Source organism: Carassius auratus, chromosome 14 (genome assembly GCF_003368295.1).
Source record: "Carassius auratus strain Wakin chromosome 14, ASM336829v1, whole genome shotgun sequence".
In the NCBI taxonomy this organism is placed as follows: Eukaryota; Metazoa; Chordata; class Actinopteri; order Cypriniformes; family Cyprinidae; genus Carassius; species Carassius auratus.
Genome location: NC_039256.1, coordinates 11,894,634 through 11,921,016, shown reverse-complemented (window position 1 = coordinate 11,921,016; position 26,383 = coordinate 11,894,634). Strand labels below are relative to the sequence as shown.

Below are 26,383 nucleotides of genomic sequence, written 5' to 3'. Positions count from 1 at the left end.
CAAGCCTTGTGTGTGTGGGTGTGTATCAGTGATGTAAGCAGCAGGGACATCATGGATGTCTCATCATTGTGCATCTCATGCGTTTGTGTTCATGTAAGAGAATGTAATGTGAAAACATTATGTATAAAACTGGGCATATCCACACTTTCATGCCCTTTGGGATTTATAACATAAACTTTGCACAGGGTCTGGTGTGTGTATTTTTATATACTTGTGTGGTTGTTTGAAATCTGCCAAAATTTGTGTGAAGGCTTTCAAGTTGAAATCCTTGCAAAGGTTTATACACAATTGTTGTGGTTTGTTGATAGAGTTGTTGTTTTGAGGATTTCACAGAAGCTTTTAATGTCGCTGTGAATTAAAGAGCATGTTTGAGTCCGAAACTGCATTCTTGCATCCCTCACACATGAACACACACACATACAGACATTTGCCTGGAAGATGTAGGCCAGCACGATGTGAATAATTTAGTCTGTTCACTGACTGCAGCTTAAATATGGCTGAATTCTCTCGCTCTCTTTCTTTTTTTAAATAAGAGGTTTTGTGTGGATAACCTTGCAAGCTGCATCTCTTTATTTATTTATTAGAATTTATTTAATTGTTCTTTTTGTTTTGTTTTAATAGTTTTTTTTTTTACTTTCAAGAATTAAGAAGTTGTATTAATATATACATCTCAGCTTGATTATAATGCATTTATGATACAGCTATTCTTTTAATGTGTCTGTTGACTGATTGTACTTTTGTATTTAATACAATTTAAATGTTGTTTTAGTAAATGACTAAAAAGAAAATGTATTAGTTTGAATGTGCTTTTTATATTGCTTTAAAATGTCTTTTTTGTACATCCTGACAGAATTTGCCGACTTTGTTTTGTGCACTGATTTTAACGGAAAATCTATGGAATTCTACTGCATGAATTTAAATGTAGTGAAATGGCTTAAACAGCTGACAGTATGACACTCTTACTGGTCACTGAAACTATCATCAGAATTATTCAGAATATTTTATTAATGAACTATTGGGATGGAAAATGTGAATTCTAGTATGTTAATTCTGCTTAAAGCTGCAGTCTGTAACCAATTTTTTTGTGTTTAAATTTACAAAATTAATATAATAAGCAAGTACATAATGAATCCATTTTCCAAACTATGTTTTTGGCTTATCCTGAATCACTATGGTACATTTATAATACATTTTTATATTCAGACTATTTCGGCTGGAATTGGTGGAACAGCTGTTGAGTAGCCCAGTACCTGCATGATTCGTGATAGACATAAACAGAGAGAAGTAGTTCTAGATGCAATGTTCTTAATTTCACAAGACACACACAGTTCTGTTCTGTGCAAGGAATTAACATGGTTTTTCTGTGTCTGATGCTCTCTGGACGTGTGTGTGCTCATTAGACTTGAGAGTGATTCCCGCCACATCCTTCTGCAGCTGCTCCCTCTGAAAGAGAGCAGTGTGTGTGTGTCAGCTATGAACGACATTCAGATCAGCTCGGGTTCTGAATTAGTGTCAGATTTGCCTTTTTCCATTATATTTTCTTCATCTTTTTAACTTTTTTTCATTTTCTTTTATCACTCTGCTTCTCATTGTGCTCATTGTAATATTCATTGTGTAGATCTAAACTCTCCACTTGTGTGTGTGTGTGTGTGTGTGTGTGTGTGAGTGTATAAGACACACATCTGTAACTGCATATAATTTGAATTATGTAAACACCAAATATTTGGTCCAAAGGCTCAATAGCACTGGCCATGTCTGAAGACCATCTGGGATCTTTAAATGATTAATAAAATAAATGATTGTCTGGACATTTCCAGTTAATAGAAATGTACATTCACTGATAATCTATTAATACTGGGTCTATTGAGGCTGAAAATGTCTGGTCTAAAATATCTTATACTTACTGTAGTTTTTGTTCTTTCTGTTGAACATAAATAAACTGCAGTAAACACTGCAGCAATGTTATTTTAAGCCTTATCAAGAAGACAGAAAAGCATTTAATTCATTCTGTCAGTTAATAATGAACACTGATGTGACAAATTGTGTTTAGCGTGCTTGAACTGTCATTAGGGAATATGCAAGTTAGCTGTAACCTTGTGCTCTTCAGAATCACTCTGCCACACAATAAGTGTCGATATTTTCAGAATCGCTTTGGAGAGATTCTTTATGGCTGAGTCTGAATCATGCATTGTGTAGCTCAGGTGTTTTGAGGTTAATCTGGTCCAACACGATTGCCGTGGTCCCAGTGGTGTTGATGTGTGCTGTTGTATTAGGCCTGTCAGAATAACCAGGGAGACAGTAATCCAACTACTAGCTTTCTAATGGGATTACATAGGAAAGGCATCATCTTTACAGTGGTCTGAAGGGGGAAAGAACTTTACCCAGCATGCAAAAGACCTGTCATCCACACGTGCAATGTACATACATTTACAAAGTCCATTAGGAGCCACTAAAAACTGTTACAATTACAATACACTCACTCTTTCTCCACCTCTTAATCCTTGTTTAATTTTCCTTTATCTTTCATTAATTCACTCCCTCACAATCCCCATTCTTTTATGCTGCTCTTCTTTTTTTTTGTCCTTATGACTGGTCCACTCACTTAGTCTATCTTCTCCTTTTGCTGTTTTTGCTCCATTTTCATTACTTCCTTTCGTCATGCTGTTAATCATGTCTCTCTCTCTGGCCTTGGATGTTTTATTTTTACATGCATAGTTTAACTCTGAGAGGCACAGGCATTAATATTGATGTTGCATTTACTCTTTGCCCTAAAAGTTTTTTTTTCTTTTTTTTTTTTTTTCTTTCTTTCTTTTTTTTTTTTTTGGTTACTGTCATGGTTTATTGTTATAATGAATATTTGTTTTGGGGCTGAAAACTGCACCAGTGGCTTTTCAAGTATGCAGACTTTTCACATCTGCTGTAATTGTTTACGAAAACATTTACTTTCCAGGAAGACTTTCCAGGGTGCTAGGAGGCTGAAATGTGTATATGTTTATATAAAGGTTTGGCATATTTAGAGCCTCTTAGTGTAGTTGCTTTGACATTTTATTAATGCTTTCCCAATAGTCTAGAAGTTTAAAACATCTATATGCCCATCTCAGATACATAAAAAAAAAAAAAAAAAAAAAAAACTTTATATAGAATCAGAATCAATAACAATAATTGTATTTCTAAAAAAACAAACAAATAAATTGAATATGGTACAATACAGTAATACGGTGCATTATTAACAGATGTAAAATAACAAGGGTAAGTACGCTAACAATGATAAGTAAATGGTTGCCACATTGTTTGACTTAGGTGTCCTGGAAGATTAAATCTAAATATCTCATATCATACATTTAATTTAAACTGGTATAACATGCATTTTTAACCCACATGTGACCCTGGACCACAAAACTAGTCTTGTCGCTGGGGTATATTTGTAGCAATAGCCAAAAAAAAATGTTAGAATATTAGGTAAAAATCATGTTCCATGAAGACATCTTTTACATTTCCTAACAAAAACGTATAAAAACTTAAATTTTTGAGTAGTAATATTCATTGCTAAGAACTACATTTGGACAACTTTAAAGGCGATTTCCTCAATATTTAGATTTTTTTTCACCCTCAGATTCCAGATTTTCAAATAGTTGTATCTCAGCCAAATATTGTCATATCCTAACAAACCATGCATCAATGGAAAGTTTTTTTTTTTTTATTCAGATGTACAGATCTTAATTTTGAAAAATTGACAATTATGACTGGTTTTGTGGTCCAGGGTCACATATTTAATCTAAATATGATAAACAATTGTTGTCTTTTTGTACCTGTAGGTCTCCTTCAGGGAAACTCCAAATGTCCATCTGTGTGTCTCAGCACAGCTGGGCCTCTGACCGGATCTCATATCTGTTTGAGTTTGAAATGTGTACACTGCAAGATAATGCTTTAACAAAAGTAAAGTACTAACCTCTACTTTTTCCTCTTCTTCTCTGTTTTTTTTATTGTGCTCTCCATGCATATGCTGTGTCCCCAGAGAACACTCAAGGTAAGACCATGACATTTTATTTTATTTTATTTTTTATTTTTTTGAAGGAAGATAGTTAAAGTGGTTTTTAAAGAATTAGGCTATGAAGCTCTTGATAATGCATGAGACCAAGTGAAATTATTTTTCATGAGGAGTAGGTTTTGATGAGGAGAGTGAAATATGATGTTTAGCTTGTGTTTGTATGAGAGAAGGTTGAATATAGAACAGAACTTTTGGAACACTGGGTTCTGTTTCAGTCTATTTCTTGCTGATGGCATTCTGCAGCACACACCTGCAGCTCTAATACATCTATCTATTCTTTCTCGTTAACCTTTTCATATAAATCTGCCCACCACTGTTTAAATAAAATCCACAGTCACACACTCAAAAACATAAACCACTGTGGGTATACATACATTTTATATATTTTCATTTTGTTGTAATAATTAGGTCATGGGTGGATTATATTTCCTGTGTGAGTTTTGCAGGTTAATGGATTATGGAAGAAAAGGGGTCAAATAGGTTCGTCATAACTTCGGTTTACTTAAATGAATATATGCTATAGTTTGGTGACAAAATTGGGGGGGGGGGGGGGGGCTCTACGAAAGAAAGCATACAATAATCTGTGGCATTGTATGCCATCACCTTTCTATATACACACATGAGTGTCACTACAAATTAATTATGTGAAATCATTCCTAAATCTGAAACTAATTTTATTAGAACTTGTATGAATGCAACATGCAAAAGGCGACTAAATAACTCTATTGTACAAATAATGTATGATATGATAAACATTTCAGCCTAGAATTGTAATATGTGTATGCATGTATGTGATATCAGATTGCTCTCCCTTTACTGCGTGGATTCTCTTCTGTCCTAACATTGCCAGCTGCATTTTCATTTCCTCTGACATGTAGTGTTAGAGGTGTGTGTGTGTGTGTTAGTGTGTGTGAGAGAGACTTGGTTTCTTTGTTTCACATCTGACTCACAAATGAAAATCTCCATCTGGTGGCGGATAAGTGTAATGTTGTGTGGTGTGTGTTTTGGGTGTATTTAAGTGTGTGTGTGTGTGTGTGTGTGTGTGTTTTAGAGAGAAAGAGAGAGAGAGTGTGTGTTTGCACTAGCATTTGTATACAGAAGGTTGCCACCAGTTTACACTTTAGCAGTGTTTGTCAATTATTGATTCATTCTTTCTGTCCCAATATGTGTTAGTGTGTCAGAATTGATTTGGTTTAATAGGTGATGACCTATTTACAGCATCTAGTGTGTATGTGTGTGTGTTTGTGATTTATGTGTCATCTGTCCTTGTGAAACACCCTCTCCTCATTGCTGGTTTCTCTGAGGGTGTGGCCCCTACATCTGTGAACAAAACCAGGCAGAAATGTAAATCAATACTCTGACCTCATTGGTCGATTAATCTCTTGAGAATCTGATAGACATAAATCTGCTTCAATCACCACTCTCACCAGCAGAGCTGTGCACAGTAACACCTCATCCAATCAAATTGACAGGAGCATCAAACAGAGTGTGCTTAACCAATCAGGTAATGAAATGGTTATTGCAGTGCGTCAGGAGCCAATCAGATCTTTTGGTCAATGTGAGCCCAGAGCATCTTTCAGCAGAAGCTGTTTCATCACATGCTGCTTTAGCCTTATTACCTCAAAAGCCTATTTATGAGATTAAAATGGATTTTATTTTTCATGCACAAAGAAAAACATTTTCTCTTTCTATTTCTTTGTTTTTATACCGAATTCGCAAACAATGAAGCATGCTGTTGCTGTTCATTCTTTTAGACTATGTGTAAATGCATATATTACATAACTTTTTTATTGTAACATTATGTATATATTATGATGTGACAATAAAAATGATTTAATATGCCTAGTCTTTATGCGTATAAGCATTAAATCATTCAAGGTTTGAATGATTAATGCAGTTGTTGAGCACTGCGTTCTGAGAGATAAAATGGTTTTCTAAAAAGTAAGGGTCTTATTTTATTGTCTAAGCCTTTTTCTCTCAGAATCCATTGGGATTTTGGCGTGAAAGTGAATTAGATATTAATGAATTCTGATCCAAATTAGAGTTGACTGTGGTGTGCCACACATTTCTGTGGTCATCACTGTACTGTATGTGCCTGGCCTGGTAACTGTCTCTGTGACTGGAAGACTCATCCTGCCCTGTCCCATTTCCATCAGAGCAACTGTGTAAAGAAATCTGAGAACAGATTTAGAAATGAATGATTAAACTTTAGTTGGATTAAAATTCTCTCAGAGTTTCATCTTTCTCAAAATGTCATTCACACATTGTGGGCGTGTTTGATGGCATCTGCTCAGTTAATATTAACACATGGTGGAATTAATTTGCTTTTGATTAAAAATGCATCAAAACCAGAATTTAATCTGAACCTCAATTAGAATGTGAAAGGAGAACAGAAAAAAAAGAGAGAGATAAAATGGATTGTAAATGTGTGTGGCCTGTGGGAGAAATGGTTTTTCAGAAAAAAAAAGAAAACATAAAACATAAAATATAACTTATAACAGATCTAAGGGTTAGTCACAATTTCATCCAGTTGGTCTGCTTATTAATATTACAAACAACTGAACTATTTCCTTATCCTCACAAATGTGTATATGATATTGAGAAGGCAGCTGTATTTGTCTCTTTCTAAGACCCCGTAGTCTAGTCATATTTAGTGTGTCAGTACTAGATTTTTTACTGAAAGGTTAGATCCTCTTAAAATCACGCTCTTAATCAGGAGAAAATCATATTTTTGCAGCAGCTCCTCAACTAAGTACATACTGTCATTGCCCTGTGGGAGTATGCATGCTCTCTTCTATAGAAACAGCTCCACAACTACTAGTAAATACACATTTTTATACAAGATTTAAAATTATATATATACAGATACAACATATACCCATCTTCTGTACTCTGACACATTCAACAAGACACATTTGCTACATTTGCTACATTTTGGTAAAAGATTATAAAGAGAAACATTTTGGAATTTAGGACTAATGTACACCAATAAATAATTCACATGAGAACCTGGGTTAAATCACATAAAAATTCACATAAACTGGGTTAAATTGTGATTCCATGCTGGGCACGTTTTTACTCAGAAATTGCTAGTATATTTTACAAATAATTACACAAGAAACAGTAAGTAAACATGGCATTTTGAAGTAGAAAGTCTGAAATTTTATTTTCTAGTAAAATATACTCCAATAATAGTTTTTTTTTTTTTTTTTTTTGGGTGGTAGGGAGTTATTTTTATCTACTCTATTTATATTGCAAATGTCAGGTGTACCAGTACTGTAATCTGTTGAATGTTTAATGCGCAGAAGGGTGTGTTAGCAGCATTTTGGGCTCGTTGCAGAAGCGTGTTTGTGGGGGAGGTGACAGAAGTCAGCAGGACATTGTCTCTCTACTGATGTAGCAACACATCACTGCTTGAGCTGACCTGCTCTCCAGAACGTATTGTGTGTGTGTGTGTGTGTGTGTGTGTGTGTGTGTGTGTGTGTGAGTGAGTGTTCCAGAGAGAGAAATGCAAAGAGACTCATTATAACTTCCTCATCTGTCTGTCATATTAATGATGTTAATATTCATAAGATAGTAATGAAACACTGTGATTTATAGCTCCTTTGATCAGTTGTCCCTAGTATCACCCGTCTGCCTCACTCTCACTTAAAGCAGAATGGGGTCTCTTAAAAAAAAAAACCTCCTGCTGTAATGCAGTTTCCGTGGCAACAGGGGTACTCTGCAGAGCGTGTTCTGCTGCTTGGCAATATCACCCTTCCCCCTTTCTCCTGTCTCGCTTTCCCAGGCATATACATACATATACTGTGCCTACAGAGCTATACCTACCTTTTCTTACCTCCTACAAAGTCCTGATTGTCTGATAGAAATGCTGGTTTACACACCATCCTCTCTTTCTGTCTCTTTATAATATAACTTTACCACATTTAGATATTGAAGACCCTTACACACACACACACACACACACACACACAGCAGCCCCACCCTTGATGATATCACACACACTATCTAACCGCCCCCTCTGGTGTTCACTGTGCTTCCATGCATCCTTAGGCGGTTTTTTTTTTTTTTCTTAATGCATGCACAAACAGACACAGACAGGTCAGATTCAGCCTCTGGTTAATGAGCATGCCATAGTATGACCAAATTCTATATTATCCATTAAGTATGCTTAATTTCAATAATGTTTCTACACTTCCACGTTCAAGTGTCACAGTTTTAATGTTCTATTATTGAACAGGCTCATTTTAGCTCAGTACACCTACAGTTTATGCTGTGTTTCCTGAACCATGTTTGAGTAATATAAATATTTACTATAAGTAAGCTTTCCTCTTTTTTTTCTCTCTCCTGGTTTCATAATCAAGATTTTTTTTTTTTCGGTCCTCATTCACAGTGTCATAACAAGTATGTGATTTTACATATTAACTGAAAAGGTTATAGGATGAAGCTTTCCTTATTTTATTATTATTGTTGTTATTATTATGTTTTTAATAAGTGTCTTCCACTATATTTAATCTGAGCTAAATAAATAAATAAATAAATGAACTGGTTTATGTTTATTATAAGTTATGTTAATCACCTTATTTTAAAATGTGCAACTTTCACTACAAACAAACGTATTCTTATCAGGGAACCTATTTCTTTTTAATATTTGATAAAATAAAGAAAAGTGAATTTAGTTCTGAGAAAAGATTCTGCAGCATTTGAGGGCTGGTGCCATTGTTTATTTGCTATATTACCTGTATTGTCTAAGAAGACTTGTTATTTCTGTGACCAAGTGTGATGCTCTTATATTTTTGTTACCAGTGCAGGAGATTATGATTATTCATATTTGAAATCATTTTGAGGGAATAAAAATAGGGCATGGGAGACTGCCAGCAGAAGCTAATCCCTGGATTACACAGAATTTGAACGTAAATTCTAATTCTATGTATCTCTCTCTATCCTCTGTCTCACTCACACATCTTCAGGAAACATGCGGTGAAATATTTAGCAAAAATGCCCCACTTTTACATTTTTTTTTTCACATGCATACTCGTTTATAAATTCGTTTATTCATATAGAAAATCATAGAAATTAGAATATTATTTGTTTGTGAACTATAGTGACGATTCAATTGGTATTCTAAAATTCTACGTGTTGGTATGTGTTTGCATGGTGGTGGTAAAAAAAATAAAAATAAAAAATAATGAAAGGATTACATATTGTAAGTGAAAAAAGTCATTTGAGAGAGAGTGTGCATAGGCTTCTTGCTAGGCACAAGCTTTGGTTTGATTCTTAGTTTAACCTTAATGCACACTCATTGTGTATGTTTAATTCTTTAAAAAGAAACCTTGTGCAGTATACAGACACTTGCTTTTATTTTTTGTAAATAAATACTATGACATCATATTTTTTCTTTAATATTGTGACATTACTATCCAAATAATGTTTAATTGCAACACAATAAAAACTGCATTATTCAGATGTTTGTAAATGCTTTTTTTTTTTCTTGTTTGTTTGTTTGTTTTTGTTTTACACAAAGTCTATCCAGTTTGATGGACTCTATCCTTATATGATAAAATGTCATATTTATTCTTAGCATCTTACATCAACAAGAGAGTAAGAGCCAACCTTTGTAGTACTAATTAAACCTCCATGTAGAGAAAAAAAATATTATGTTTATTATTATTATTTTATCCTTATACTAGAAGAAATAACGTGTTGTTTACTACACAGTAGTAGTGTCATCAGAACTGATTCCTCCACAATGCATTCTCTTTAAAAATTATATTTTCTCTTCTTCTATTCAATTGTATTGAAATATTAGCAAACATTAGTTATCATGTTGTATTTATTTATTGTTGGAGTTTATTTATTTAATTAAAGTATTCTTGCCCTTATAGAGAATGTTGCAGAAAACCACAAGTTTATAAATGCAAGAGAAGTGCTTATCTTGAAAATTTCCACATTTGAATTGATATGTATGAATGTATAAATAAACAGTAAACTTTATTTCTTGATTATACAATTTAACTCAAGAGAGAGGAGAATTTCTCAAGTTTTTAACAAGTTACTTGTAAAACTTTTGTCTAATTTAATTGTTTTTTGTTTTGTTTTTATGTAAGGTTCTAGAAATTCAAATGTTAAACTGAAAATCCTGAAACATGACATACAAATTCTGACTAAACAGTGGCTGTTTAAGTTTAAATAAAATAAAAATTGTCAATAGACTGATCATAGATATGTTCAGCAATGTTAAAAATGTTTTGCTTAGAGTGTGTTGTGATTAAAATGTCTTTATAAGGTTGCATGGCCATTGTGAGATTTTACACAGAAATGTATTTGACTGTTGTTGGTAAGAGTTATGAAAAACAGGGTGTAATTTGTTATCAGACCACAAACTGTTGTCTACATGAAATTGTAAAGAGCAGAACTAATTATTTTGTCTTGGTAATATATATAAGAGAAAAACTATTTAGTTTCAGTAGTACCCAAATAAAGTACAAATACCTCAAATTAATACTTGTATATCAGTGCAAATCCTCAAGTGTTTTAAACCTCTGCAGCTTTTAGTGAATCATAAACTGCAGTTAATATAGAGGCCACTATGTGTCACTCTTGTTCCACTAGCTGGGTAAAAGGCGTGTCTCTCCTCCTCCTAATCAGGACCAGCCCCCTCTCTCTCTTTGCTCTCTCTGATTCTCTCACCCTCTCCTTCATGTATCTCTTGCATTAAGCCTCTTCACTATGGAACGTCGGGTTCAGATGTGATGGAATATTGATGTTTATGGAATATTGTATGCGGATTTGGACCCTTTTAGAGGATTTTTGAAGGATGCAAAACTTCCATGCTCTTGGATTAATTGTCACTATGGGTTTGTCTTGAGGATTGAAAAGGGATCTTTGGCTGTTTTCTTTTGTCTTTGGTAGCCCGAAGCGGATCCTTTGCTCTACTGAAATTTAACTTTCATCAATTTTTGTTGCCAATTTTCTGAATTATTGTTGAGAAAAAAAGCAAACATGTTAATATCTACACAGAGGCATTTACTAGCCTGCTTCTCATTTGCTTTGACCTGTCATTTCTTGGAGGCTGTAACCGGACAGATCTCATACAGTGTATCGGAGGAGGTGAAACAGGGAACCACAGTCGGTAATATAGCTAAAGACATTAACCTTTCAGTAAATGATCTGCAATCCAGAGGCTTTCGTATCATGTCAGGTCCTAAAAAGCAGTATTTTAGTGTAAATATAGAGACGGGCGCTTTGCAGGTGAGCGAAAGGATCGATCGAGAGGAGCTTTGCACAGGCGTAATATCATGCTCCGTTAATCTGGAAGCCGTAGTGAACGGCCCACTACAACTCTACCGGATAAGAATAAACATTCTCGATATTAATGACAACTCTCCAGTGTTTCCTATGAGCTCTGTAATGATTAATGTTAGTGAAAGCACCGCTCCTGGTGTGCGCTTTCCACTGGAGAGTGCGCATGACGCAGACATTGGAGTGAATTCAGTAAAAACCTATAAGCTTACATCTAATGATTATCTCACCTTAGACGTACAAACTCATAGTGATAAGACGATATCCGCTGAGTTAGTGCTTCAGAAGGCTTTGGACAGAGAGAAGACTCCGCGACTCGAGTTCACAGTGACAGCGGTTGATGGCGGATCGCCTGCCAGGACTGGAACCGTAAGGATCGAAGTTAATGTGATAGATATAAATGACAACGCTCCAGTTTTCAAGAAACCCTTATATAAAGTCTCCGTAGTCGAACACGCGCCAATTGGCACCACAGTAACCAGACTACAAGCTCAAGATCTAGATGAAGGATTGAATGCGGAGATAGTTTACTCCTTTATAAGTCGAACACCCCAAAACATTTTGGAGAAGTTTGAAATTGACGTGCAAAGTGGAGATGTCCGAATTAAGGGTGATATTGATTATGAAGAGAATGCTGCTTTTGAAATTAGAGTTCAAGCCACCGATAAAGGTCAAGTGACTATGTCAGGGCATACTAAGCTTTTAATAGAGGTTCTAGACATTAATGATAACCCTCCAGATGTGAGTGTAACATCACTTCTTAGCCCAGTAGAGGAAAATGCGGGAAAGGGAACAGTAATTGCCCTAATGATGGTCTCAGATCCAGACTCGGGTAAAAACGGAGCAGTGCGCGTTCGCCTTACCAGCTCCAATCCATTCAAATTACAGTCCTCCTTTCAGAACTACTATTCATTGGTTTTAGATGGTGTGCTGGATCGGGAAAACGTCACAGCGTATAACATTACAGTCATTGCTGAAGATGAAGGCTCACCGCCAATGTCCAGAGCTAAAGTAATACAAGTGCAGGTCTCTGATGTGAATGACAATGCGCCTCACTTCCCAAATTCTGTAGTTTGTGCATATCTGCGCGAAAACAGTAAAGTGGGCTCCATTATATCCACAGTGACGGCCAGTGACGCAGATATCATGGAGAATGCACATTTAACATACTCTTTACTGCAAAGCTCTGTCACTGGTACACCTGTTTCAGCGCTTCTTAAAGTAAACTCATTGACAGGAGAGATCGAGAGCATGCAGTCGTTTAACTATGAAGAGATAAAAACATTTGAGTTTAAAGTTCAGGCCACAGACTCTGGTGCTCCTCCGCTCAGCAGTAACGTGACTGTCAATGTTTTTATCCTGGATGAGAATGACAACAGTCCCGGGATTCTCGCGCCCTATTCCGAGCTCGGTTCCGTTAACACGGAGAACATTCCCTATTCTGCTGATGCGGGCTACTTTGTGGCAAAGATCAGGGCTGTAGATGCAGATTCTGGTTACAATGCGCTGCTGTCTTACCACATCTCTGAACCCAAAGGAAACAATCTGTTCCGAGTCGGAACCAGCAGCGGGGAGATCAGGACTAAGAGGAGAATGAGTGACAATGACCTGAAAACTCACCCGCTGGTCATTTTGGTTTGTGATAACGGAGAGCCCTCACTGTCAGCGACTGTGTCTATTGATGTTGTGGTTGTTGAAAACGCAGGTGACGTCAAGACTCCGTTCAGACACGCGCCTATAAAGGAGGAGAGTTTCTCGGATTTAAATCTGTATTTGCTGATCGCCATTGTGTGCGTGTCCGTCATCTTTTTCCTGAGTCTCATCAGTTTGATAGCTGTAAAATGCCACAGGACAGACAGCAGTTTGGACAGGTACAGCGCCCCGATGATCACCACTCATCCTGATGGGAGCTGGTCTTACTCCAAATCTGCTCAGCAGTATGACGTGTGTTTTAGCTCGGACACACTGAAGAGTGACGTCGTGGTTTTCCCTGCGCCATTTCCGCCTGCAGATGCAGAACTGATCAGTATTAATGAAGGAGACACATTTACCAGGATACAAACACTTCCCAGTAAAGAGAAGGTAAGGGATTAAAGGTTTTTTATTGCGATTATTTTTTTATTTATTTTTTTTATTTTTTTTTATTAGTTGGACATTGTTTCTTCTTTTTATTGAAATACAATACAATTGCATTACTAATTTCTGAGACTTTTACATTTTAAAGATGGCTTAACGGTTAATTGTGTTTTGCTAAAGTAAACAGACTTATAGGAATGACTTAATATATTATTACATAGTAAAACCAAAATTTAACGCTTTTGTGGAGCTGTCCGTGGTCCTGAACTTGTCGTGGTCTTTTTGATGTACAACGCTGAAAATATTTTTGTTTCTCCTGTTGCTTTAACTTAAAAAAAATATATATAAATAATAATAATAATAAAAAATAATAATAACTTGCTTAAATGTGTAATTATAGCCATGCTGTACAAATGAATTATTGTTCAATGCACACTTAAAACAATATTTATGTTATCGATTTAATTGTTTAATCATTAAAAGTCATCCTTGTAGTAATATTCGTGAATTGGATATTATAGAACTTCATGTTATTCGTAGTAAAATCGAGTTAAGGCTTTTAAAAATATCTCTTGATATGAAAAATGAAAACAAAATATGCAAATGCAAGTTTTGAAATGTCGAAAATGCCCCCATATACCCTCATATATTGGACCCGCGCACACACACACAAACACACATCTAAATATTTTATTAATAAAAAATGGCAAATAACTGCAATCGTATATGATCATTTCTTTATGATACTTTATGGGTTTTTATGGATTTTGATTCATAAACCTCGTGGTGTCACTATAGCCCGTTGAATGTCGAACTGTGTACCGTGTCTGGAAGCCCCTCCCGGTTTTAGTGGGGAGGAGATTTCACAGGGCTTTGTTTCAGAGAGACTGGACGTATAAGAGAGAGTACGGAGGCCTCGTTTTTTTTCTCGTCCCAAAAATGGAATATTGTCTAATATTTCTTTATTCGCATTGTTGAACTCGGAATACCGTCTTTTATTTCGCGGATCATTTCACGGGATTCACTGGATGTAATAATGTTCTCGTCGTACAGAAGGAAATCTATTGTGGCCTGTATCGTGCTCGTTGTTTTGGAGTGTTGTTGGGACGCGGTGTCAGGGCAGCTCTCTTATTCTGTTTCAGAGGAGGTGAATCCGGGAACATCAGTGGGAAATATCGCTAAGGATCTCAACCTTAATGTTCAGGAACTGGAGTCGCGCATGTTTCAGATTGTCACGGGATCCAAGAAAAAATATTTCGAGGTAAATCTAAAAACTGGCTTCTTGTATGTGAGCGAAAGAATAGACAGAGAGGAGCTTTGTGCTAAAGCACCTAAATGTACTCTCAGTGTAGAAGCAGTTATCAACAATCCACTGAAGCTTTATCAAATAGAGATTAATATTGTGGATGTAAACGATAATTCCCCATCTTTTAGTGAGAAATCACAAACGTTAGACATTGCAGAAAGCACCCTGCCTGGTGTTAAGTTCTCTCTCCATCATGCTACAGACACAGATGTTGGAAAAAATTCAATAAACACTTACAAACTTAGCTCGAACGAGTATTTTTCTTTAGCTGTGCACAAAGGAGGAGATCAGAGTGTGTCTGCTGAGTTAGTGCTGCAGAAAGCTTTAGATCGAGAGAAACAGCCTGTGATCCAGCTCACGCTTACCGCTGTAGACGGAGGTACACCCTCTAAGACAGGCACATCTCTTATAATTATTAAAGTTTTGGATAATAACGATAATACTCCCGTTTTTAGCAAGCCGTTGTATAAAACGACTGTTTTAGAAAATGTGCCAATCGGAACGACAATTGTGGTGTTAAATGCGACAGACCTGGATGAAGGTACTAATAGCGATATTGTTTATTCTATAATTAAAAGAGATCAGAATAAAGTTCTACAGATTTTTGATATTGACCCAAATACTGGTGTTATCACAGTTAAAGGCAATATAGATTTCGAGGAGAACAATGCATTTGAGATCCGCGCACAGGCCAGTGATAAAGGACAGCCTCCGATGTCCACGCACTGCAAAGTCCTGCTGGAGGTGCTGGATATTAATGACAACGAGCCAGAGATAACCGTGACGTCACTCCTCAGTACAGTGAAAGAGGACGCCAGTATTGGCACTGCTGTCGCTCTCGTGTCAGTGATTGACAGGGACGGCGGCAAAAATGGTGCAGTTAATTGCCTTGTGTCCAACAAAGTGCCTTTTAAACTCGAGACTAATTACAAACATTATTATTCTCTAGTGGTGGATGGACCTCTAGACAGAGAGCTCGCGTCTGAGTATAACGTGACTATCTCAGCTACTGATGAAGGGACTCCGCCTCTCTCTAGCACCAGTGTCATTACTGTACACGTTTCTGATGTGAATGACAACGCGCCGCGCTTTCCAGAGCCCGTCATTAATGTTTATGTGAAAGAAAACAGTCAGATTGGAGCTGTTATTCATACAGTATCTGCTTTTGATCCTGATGTAGGTGATAATGCTCGGATAACATATTCTTTACTAGAAAGCTCAAAAAGCGGCCCAGTAACATCCATGATCAACATAAACTCTGAGAATGGAGATATACAAAGTTTACAGTCGTTTAACTATGAGGAGATAAAAACGTTTGAGTTTAAAGTCCAGGCCACAGACTCTGGTGTTCCTCCGCTCAGCAGTAACGTGACTGTCAATGTTTTTATCCTGGATGAGAATGACAACAGTCCCGGGATTCTCGCGCCCTATTCCGAGCTCGGTTCCGTTAACACGGAGAACATTCCCTATTCTGCTGATGCGGGCTACTTTGTGGCCAAGATCAGGGCTGTAGATGCAGATTCTGGTTACAATGCACTGCTGTCTTACCACATCTCTGAACCCAAAGGAAACAATCTGTTCCGAGTCGGAACCAGCAGCGGGGAGATCAGGACTAAGAGGAGAATGAGTGACAATGACCTGAAAACTCACCCGCTGGTCATTTTGGTTTGTGATAACGGAGAGCCCTCACTGTCAGCGACTGTGTCTATTGATGTTGTGGTTGTTGAAAGCGCAGGTGACGTCAAGACTCCGTTCAGACACGTGCCTATAAAGGAGGAGAGTTTCTCGGATTTAAATCTGTATTTGCTGATCGCCATTGTGTGCGTGTCCGTCATCTTTTTCCTGAGTCTCGTCAGTTTGATAGCTGTAAAATGCCACAGGACAGACAGCAGTTTGGGCAGGTACACTGCCCCTATGATCACCACTCATCCTGATGGGAGCTGGTCTTACTCCAAATCTGCTCAGCAGTATGACGTGTGTTTTAGCTCCGACACACTGAAGAGTGACGTGGTGGTTTTCCCTGCGCCATTTCCGCCTGCAGATGCAGAACTGATCAGTATTAATGGAGGAGACACTTTTACAAGAACACAAACACTTCCTAATAAAGAAAAGGTAAGAGATTCAATGATTTGCATTGCGATTCTTTGTTTTTGTTTTGTAAAGTTAGTGTGACTTCTGGAGTTTCCTCGCATTGATCTCGTTTTATTGGCAGACAACTACAAGTTTCTGAGACTTAAAATGTTGAAAGTGGCTTAAAGTTTCTCTCTCTATATCTCTCTTTCTCTGAAGTAAACAGACTTATTTGCAGTCGATTAATATATTATCATTACTACATAAGACCAACTTTTAGCGCTTTTGTGGAGCTGTCCGTGGTTCTGAACTTGTCGTGGTCTTTTTGATGAACATCGCCGCAACTACGTATGTTTCTTCTGTTCAGTAGTGCTACATTTACTGATGTACTGTGCTAAGTGTGAAATGATAGCTATACTGTAAGAATGAATAATTTAAATGATCTTAGTTTAAAATTAATTTATAACAGTATTTCTATATTTGTTACATACAAAATTTAGTTATACAAAGTTATCCTTTGCAATAATCTAAGAGAGTTGAATTAGGGCTGCACAATTAATCGAATTTGTAATCGCAATTACAATTACAGATGACACAATTATGTAATCGTTTAAAGGCACAATTATACAAAAAAAAGTTCACTTACATCATTCTGTGTGCATAAGATATGTTGTTGTTCTCTCTACAGATTATCTTAAGGGTTTTTTTCCCAATTGTTTGAATTTCTGTTTTAATATAACATAATACCATGCATATATTTACTTTGGTTTGGTTTCTCAGAAAAAATAAATAAATAAAATAATAATTATAATTATATATATATATATATATATATATATATATATATATATATATATATATATATATATATATATATATATATATATATATATATACAGTATTGTTCAAAATAATAGCAGTACAATGTGACTAACCAGAATAATCAAGGTTTTTAGTATATTTTTTATTGCTACGTGGCAAACAAGTTACCAGTAGGTTCAGTAGATTGTCAGAAAACAAACAAGACCCAGCATTCATGATATGCACGCTCTTAAGGCTGTGCAATTGGGCAATTAGTTGAAAGGGGTGTGTTCAAAAAAATAGCAGTGTCTACCTTTGACTGTACAAACTCAAAACTATTTTGTACAAACATTTTTTTTTCTGGGATTTAGCATTCCTGTGAATCAGTAAACTAATATTTAGTTGTATGACCACAGTTTTTTAAAACTGCTTGACATCTGTGTGGCATGGAGTCAACCAACTTGTGGCACCTCTCAGCTGTTATTCCACTCCATGATTCTTTAACAACATTCCACAATTCATTCACATTTCTTGGTTTTGCTTCAGAAACAGCATTTTTGATATCACCCCACAAGTTCTCAATTGGATTAAGGTCTGGAGATTGGGCTGGCCACTCCATAACATTAATTTTGTTGGTTTGGAACCAAGACTTTTCCCGTTTACTAGTGTGTTTTGGGTCATTGTCTTGTTGAAACAACCATTTCAAGGGCATGTCCTCTTCAGCATAGGGCAACATGACCTCTTCAAGTATTTTAACATATGCAAACTGATCCATGATCCCTGGTATGCGATAAATAGGCCCAACACCATAGTAGGAGAAACATGCCCATATCATGATGCTTGCACCTCCATGCTTCACTGTCTTCACTGTGTACTGTGGCTTGAATTCAGAGTTTGGGGGTCGTCTCACAAACTGCCTGTGGCCCTTGGACCCAAAAAGAACAATTTTACTCTCATCAGTCCACAAAATGTTCCTCCATTTCTCTTTAGGCCAGTTGATGTGTTCTTTGGCAAATTGTAACCTCTTCTGCACATGCCTTTTTTTTTAACAGAGGGACTTTGCGGGGGATTCTTGAAAATAGATTAGCTTCACACAGACGTCTTCTAACTGTCACAGTACTTACAGGTAACTCCAGACTGTCTTTGATCATCCTGGAGGTGATCATTGGCTGAGCCTTTGCCATTCTGGTTATTCTTCTATCCATTTTGATGGTTGTCTTCCGTTTTCTTCCACGTCTCTCTGGTTTTGCTCTCCATTTTAAGGCATTGGAGATCATTTTAGCTGAACAGCCTATCATTTTTTGCACCTCTTTATAGGTTTTCCCCTCTCTAATCAACTTTTTAATCAGAGTACGCTGTTCTTCTGAACAATGTCTTGAACGACCCATTTTCCTCAGCTTTCAAATGCATGTTCAACAAGTGTTGGCTTCATCCTTAAATAGGGGCCACCTGATTCACACCTGTTTCTTCACAAAATTGATGACCTCAGTGATTGAATGCCACACTGCTATTTTTTTGAACACACCCCTTTCAACTAATTCAACTAATTGCCCAATTGCACAGCCTTAAGAGCGTGCATATCATGAATGCTGGGTCTCATTTGTTTTCTGAGAATCTACTGAACCTACTGGTAACTTGTTTGCCACGTAGCAATACAAAAATATACGAAAAACCTTGATTATTCTGGTTAGTCACATTGTACTGCTATTATTTTGAACAATACTGTATATATATATATATATATATATATATATATATATATATATATATATATATACACATATGATATTTGAGGCTTAAAAAAAAGTGTTTTCCGCTGGTTTATTTTGATATAACAATATGGCATGCAGTGGCTTCAAACAATGGCATAAAGCTATTAAAAAAATTATTAAATCTAAATTGTGCTAATCGTAATATATAATCGCAATTACAATTTCAAGGGAATAATCGACAATTATGATTTTTGTCATAATCGTGCAGCCCTAAGTTGAATATGAGAACTGCATGTTTTCCATAGTGAAATCTAGTTATGTCTTAATATATATTGAGATGAAATATAGATACAGAATATGCTAATGCAAACTAGTGTTTGTTTTGATGACGGAAATGTCCCCATATCCTCTCATATATGGGATACACAGAAAAAAAAACTAATGATTTTTCTATATAATTAATTAAAAAAAAAATAAGAATAACTACAATTGTATATGATGATCTGTTTGTGATATTATTAAGGTTTTTGGTGGATATCAATTTATAAATCCGCGTGGTGTCACTATAGCCCGTTGAATCTCGAACTGTGTACCGTGTCTGGAAGCCCCTCCCGGTTTTAGTGGGGAGGAGATTTCACAGGGCTTTGTTTCAGACAGACTGGACGTATGAGAAAGAGTACGGAGGCCTCGTTTTTTTTCTCGTCCCAAAAATGGAATATTGTCTAATATTTCTTTATTCGCATTGTTGAACTCGGAATACCGTCTTTTATTTCGCGGATCATTTCACGGGATTCACTGGATGTAATAATGTTCTCGTCGTACAGAAGGAAATCTATTGTGGCCTGTATCGTGCTCGTTGTTTTGGAGTGTTGTTGGGACGCGGTGTCAGGGCAGCTCTCTTATTCTGTTTCAGAGGAGGTGAATCCGGGAACATCAGTGGGAAATATCGCTAAGGATCTCAACCTTAATGTTCAGGAACTTGAGTCGCGCATGTTTCAGATTGTCACGGGATCCAAGAAAAAATATTTCGAGGTAAATCTAAAAACTGGGTTTCTTTATGTGAGTGAAAGAATAGACAGAGAGGAGCTTTGTGCTAAAGCACCTAAATGTACTCTCAGTGTAGAAGCAGTTATCAACAATCCACTGAAGCTTTATCAAATAGAGATTAATATTGTGGATGTAAACGATAATTCCCCATCTTTTAGTGAGAAATCACAAACGCTGGAAATTGCGGAGAACACGCTACTTGGTGTTAGACTCCCTCTCCATCATGCTACAGACGCAGATGTAGGACAAAATTCAATAAATAATTACAAACTTAGCTCGAACCAGTATTTTTCATTAGTTGTGCACAAAGGAGGAGAGCAGAGTGTGTCTGCTGAGTTAGTACTGCAAAAAGCTTTAGATCGAGAGAAACAGTCTGTGATCCAGCTCACGCTTACCGCTGTAGACGGAGGTACACCCTCTAAGACAGGCACATCTCTTATAATTATTAAAGTTTTAGATATAAATGATAATGCACCTGCTTTCAGTAAGCCCTTATACAAAACAACCGTTTTAGAAAATGTGCCCATCGGAACGACAATTGTGGTGTTAAATGCGACAGACCTGGATGAAGGTACTAATAGCGATATTGTTTATTCTATAATTAAAAGAGATCAGAATAAAATTCTACAGATTTTTGATATTGACCCAAATACTGGTGTTATCACAGTTAAAGGCAATATAGATTTCGAGGAGAACAATGCATTTGAGATCCGCGCACAGGCCAGTGATAAAGGACAGCCTCCGGTGTCCACGCACTGCAAAGTCCTGCTGGAGGTGCTGGATATTAATGACAACGAGCCAGAGATAACAGTGACGTCACTTCTCAGTACAGTGAAAGAGGACGCCAGTATTGGCACTGCTGTCGCTCTCGTGTCAGTGATTGACAGGGACGGCGGTAAAAATGGTGCAGTTAATTGCCTTGTGTCCAACAAAGTGCCTTTTAAACTTGAGACGAATTACAAAAATTATTATTCTCTAGTGGTGGATGGACCTCTAGACAGAGAGCTCGCGTCTGAGTATAACGTGACTATCTCAGCTACTGATGAAGGGACTCCGCCTCTCTCTAGCACCAGTGTCATTACTGTACACGTTTCTGATGTGAATGACAACGCGCCGCGCTTTCCAGAGCCCGTCATTAATGTTTATGTGAAAGAAAACAGTCAGATTGGAGCTGTTATTCATACAGTATCTGCTTTTGATCCTGATGTAGGTGATAATGCTCGGATAACATATTCTTTACTAGAAAGCTCGAAAAGCGGCCCAGTAACATCCATGATCAACATAAACTCTGAGAATGGAGATATACAAAGTTTACAGTCGTTTAACTATGAGGAGATAAAAACGTTTGAGTTTAAAGTTCAGGCCACAGACTCTGGTGTTCCTCCGCTCAGCAGTAACGTGACTGTCAATGTGTTTATCCTGGATGAGAATGACAACAGTCCCGGGATTCTCGCGCCCTATTCCGAGCTCGGTTCCGTTAACACGGAGAACATTCCCTATTCTGCTGATGCGGGCTACTTTGTGGCAAAGATCAGGGCTGTAGATGCAGATTCTGGTTACAATGCGCTGCTGTCTTACCACATCTCTGAACCCAAAGGAAACAATCTGTTCCGAGTCGGAACCAGCAGCGGGGAGATCAGGACTAAGAGGAGAATGAGTGACAATGACCTGAAAACTCACCCGCTGGTCATTTTGGTTTGTGATAACGGAGAGCCCTCACTGTCAGCGACTGTGTCTATTGATGTTGTGGTTGTTGAAAGCGCAGGTGACGTCAAGACTCCGTTCAGACACGCGCCGATAAAGGAGGAGAGTTTCTCGGATTTAAATCTGTATTTGCTGATCGCCATTGTGTGCGTGTCCGTCATCTTTTTCCTGAGTCTCATCAGTTTGATAGCGGTAAAATGCCACAGGACAGACAGCAGTTTGGACAGGTACAGTGCCCCTATGATCACCACTCATCCTGATGGGAGCTGGTCTTACTCCAAATCTGCTCAGCAGTATGACGTGTGTTTTAGCTCCGACACACTAAAGAGTGACGTAGTGGTTTTCCCTGCGCCATTTCCGCCTGCAGATGCAGAACTGATCAGTATTAATGGAGGAGACACATTTACCAGAACACAAACACTTCCTAATAAAGAAAAGGTAAGAGATTAAATTATTTTCATTGCGATTCTTTGTTTTTGTTTTGTAAAGTTAGTGTGACTTCTGGTGTTTCCTCGCATTGATCTCGTTTTATTGGCAGACAACTACAAGTTTCTGAGACTTAAAATGTTGAAAGTGGCTTAAGGTTTCTCTCTCTCTATCTCTCTCTCTCTGAAGTAAACAGACTTATTGCAATCGATTAATATATTATCATTACTACATAAGACCAAATTTTAGCGCTTTTGTGGAGCTGTCCGTGGTTCTGAACTTGTCGTGGTCTTTTTGATGAACATCGCTGCAACTACGTATGTTTCTTCTGTTCAATAATGTTAAATTTATTGATGTACTGTGCTTAGTGTGAAATGATAGCTATACTGTAAGAATGAATAATTTAAATGATCTTAGTTTAAAATTAATTTATAACAGTATTAATGTATTTGTTACATACAAAATTTAGTTATGCAAAGTCATCCTTGCAGTAATCTAAGAGAGTTGAATATTAGAACTGCATGTTTCCCATAGTGAAATCTAGTTAAGTCTTAAGAATATATATTGAGATACAGAATATGCTAATGCAAACTAGTGTTTGTTTTGATGACGGAAATGTCCCCATATCCTTTCATATATGGGATACACAGAAAAAAAACTGATTATTTTTTTGTAGAATAAAAAAAAAAAAGAAAAAAAAGAAGAAGAACTACAATTGTATATGATGATCTGTTTGTGATATTATTAAGGTTTTTGGTGGATATCAATTTATAAATCCGCGTGGTGTCACTATAGCCCGTTGAATCTCGAACTGTGTACCGTGTCTGGAAGCCCCTCCCGGTTTTAGTGGGGAGGAGATTTCACAGGGCTTTGTTTCAGACAGACTGGACGTATGAGAAAGAGTACGGAGGCCTCGTTTTTTTCTCGTCCCAAAAATGGAATATTGTCTAATATTCCTTTATTCGCATTGTTGAACTCGGAATACCGTCTTTTATTTCGCGGATCATTTCACGGGATTCACTGGATGTAATAATGTTCTCGTCGTACAGAAGGAAATCTATTGTGGCCTGTATCGTTCTCGTTGTTTTGGAGTGTTGTTGGGACGCGGTGTCAGGGCAGCTCTCTTATTCTGTTTCAGAGGAGGTGAATCCGGGAACATCAGTGGGAAATATCGCTAAGGATCTCAACCTTAATGTTCAGGAACTGGAGTCGCGCATGTTTCAGATTGTCACGGGATCCAAGAAAAAATATTTCGAGGTAAATCTAAAAACTGGCTTCTTGTATGTGAGCGAAAGAATAGACAGAGAGGAGCTTTGTGCTAAAGCACCAAAATGTACTCTCAGTGTAGAAGCAGTTATCAACAATCCACTGAAGCTTTATCAAATAGAAATTAATATTCTGGATGTAAACGATAATGCCCCATCTTTTAGTGCTAAAACTCAGTATTTAGACGTCGCCGAGAACACATTACGAGGCGTAAAATTTCCTCTCTCTTATGCGTCTGATACGGATGTAGGAAAAAATACTGTGAGCACATATAAATTAAGCCAAAATGACTATTTTTCTTTAGCTGTGCACAAATTAGGAGATCAGAGAGTCTCTGCCGAGCTGGTTCTGCAAAAAGCGTTAGACCGAGAGGAACAACCTGTGATCCAGCTCACGCTTACTGCTGCAGATGGAGGAAGTCCTCCAAAATCAGGCACGTCTCAGATAATCATTCGAGTTTTAGATAATAATGATAACGCTCCTGAATTTAGTCGCCCCTTGTATAAAGCTAGTCTTGTTGAAAACCTGCCAATTGGTACCACGGTAATAATTATAAACGCAACAGACAAAGATGAAGGATCAAATAGTGAGATCGTTTACTCACTTAGAGAGACAGATCAAGATCACATTTTAGACATTTTTGATATTGACCCAAATACTGGTGTTATCACAGTTAAAGGCAATATAGATTTCGAGGAGAACAATGCATTTGAGATCCGCGCACAGGCCAGTGATAAAGGACAGCCTCCGATGTCCACGCACTGCAAAGTCCTGCTGGAGGTGCTGGATATTAATGACAACGAGCCAGAGATAACAGTGACGTCACTTCTCGGTACAGTGAAAGAGGATGCCAGTATTGGCACTGCTGTCGCTCTTGTGTCAGTGATTGACAGGGACGGCGGCAAAAACGGTATGGTTAATTGCCTTGTGTCCAACAAAGTGCCTTTTAAACTTGAGACGAATTACAAAAATTATTATTCTCTAGTGGTGGATGGACCTCTAGACAGAGAGCTCGCGTCTGAGTATAACGTGACTATCTCAGCTACTGATGAAGGGACTCCGCCTCTCTCTAGCACCAGTGTCATTACTGTACACGTTTCTGATGTGAATGACAACGCGCCGCGCTTTCCAGAGCCCGTCATTAATGTTTATGTGAAAGAGAACAGTCAGATTGGAGCTGTTATTCATACAGTATCTGCTTTTGATCCTGATGTAGGTGATAATGCTCGGATAACATATTCTTTACTAGAAAGCTCAAAAAGCGGCCCAGTAACATCCATGATCAACATAAACTCTGAGAATGGAGATATACAAAGTTTACAGTCGTTTAACTATGAGGAGATAAAAACGTTTGAGTTTAAAGTTCAGGCCACAGACTCTGGTGTTCCTCCGCTCAGCAGTAACGTGACTGTCAATGTTTTTATCCTGGATGAGAATGACAACAGTCCCGGGATTCTCGCGCCCTATTCCGAGCTCGGTTCCGTTAACACGGAGAACATTCCCTATTCTGCTGATGCGGGCTACTTTGTGGCCAAGATCAGGGCTGTAGATGCAGATTCTGGTTACAATGCGCTGCTGTCTTACCACATCTCTGAACCCAAAGGAAACAATCTGTTCCGAGTCGGAACCAGCAGCGGGGAGATCAGGACTAAGAGGAGAATGAGTGACAATGACCTGAAAACTCACCCGCTGATCATTTTGGTTTGTGATAACGGAGAGCCCTCACTGTCAGCGACTGTGTCTATTGATGTTGTGGTTGTTGAAAGCGCAGGTGACGTCAAGACTCCGTTCAGACACGTGCCGATAAAGGAGGAGAGTTTCTCGGATTTAAATCTGTATTTGCTGATCGCCATTGTGTGCGTGTCCGTCATCTTTTTCCTGAGTCTCGTCAGTTTGATAGCTGTAAAATGCCACAGGACAGACAGCAGTTTGGGCAGGTACAGTGCCCCTATGATCACCACTCATCCTGATGGGAGCTGGTCTTACTCCAAATCTGCTCAGCAGTATGACGTGTGTTTTAGCTCCGACACACTGAAGAGTGACGTAGTGGTTTTCCCTGCGTCATTTCCGCCTGCAGATGCAGAACTGATCAGTATTAATGGAGGAGACACATTTACCAGAACACAAACACTTCCCAATAAAGAAAAGGTAAGATATTTCAATTGAAAGCGAGTAAAGCACTATTTTGTATGCTGTGGTTTAGAGCTGCTCTTTCTTTTTCTTACATAAATACATACATACTGTACTGTCCAAAAATCTTATGTCACTAGTATTTTCATAAACAACAACAAAAAATATTTTTAAGTCAGTTATTTCTATGTTTTGCTATAGTGTGTCAGTAGTAAATATCAGTTTACACATCTAAACATTATTTTTTCCTTTAATTGTTGTAATCCAGTGAGATTTTTGTTTGCAAAAGGAGTCAACAGCCAGTGCTCTACACAGAGATCTTATCTCACCATCATACAGTCTGTAACAAAGAAACAGAACAAACTGAGACAGACTAAATCCAGAAGAACTGTGGCAATGTCTCCAAAATACTTCCAGAAACCTGCAACGCTATAAAGTGACGATGCCATCAAAAAAATAATGCCATAAATATATATATTTTTCTATTAACTTAGC

At 37.5% G+C, this 26,383-nt stretch overlaps 2 protein-coding genes across 10 annotated transcripts in view; both read left to right on the top strand.

Moving 5' to 3' along the window:
• LOC113113620 (protocadherin alpha-C2-like) overlaps positions 1-26,383 on the top strand; it is a 148,362-nt gene that overhangs the window by 61,570 nt on the left and 60,409 nt on the right. For 6 of the 9 annotated variants that reach the window (XM_026279940.1, XM_026279939.1, XM_026279931.1 and 3 more), the window contains exon 2: positions 4,016-4,027. The exons of 1 other annotated variant lie outside the window; for it this stretch is intronic. In XM_026279940.1, the coding sequence (XP_026135725.1) occupies positions 4,016-4,027 (12 nt within the window). Of the gene's footprint in view, positions 1-4,015; positions 4,028-10,758; positions 13,433-19,799; positions 22,505-26,383 lie in introns of those variants that run through there. 2 more of the 9 variants (XM_026279935.1, XM_026279934.1) reach the window with 2 other exon arrangements.
• Positions 14,133-17,361, top strand: LOC113113625 (protocadherin alpha-3-like). The gene has a single exon (XM_026279985.1). The coding sequence runs from the start codon at positions 14,463-14,465 to the stop codon at positions 16,902-16,904; it is 2,442 nt and encodes an 813-aa protein (XP_026135770.1). The 5' UTR covers positions 14,133-14,462; the 3' UTR covers positions 16,905-17,361.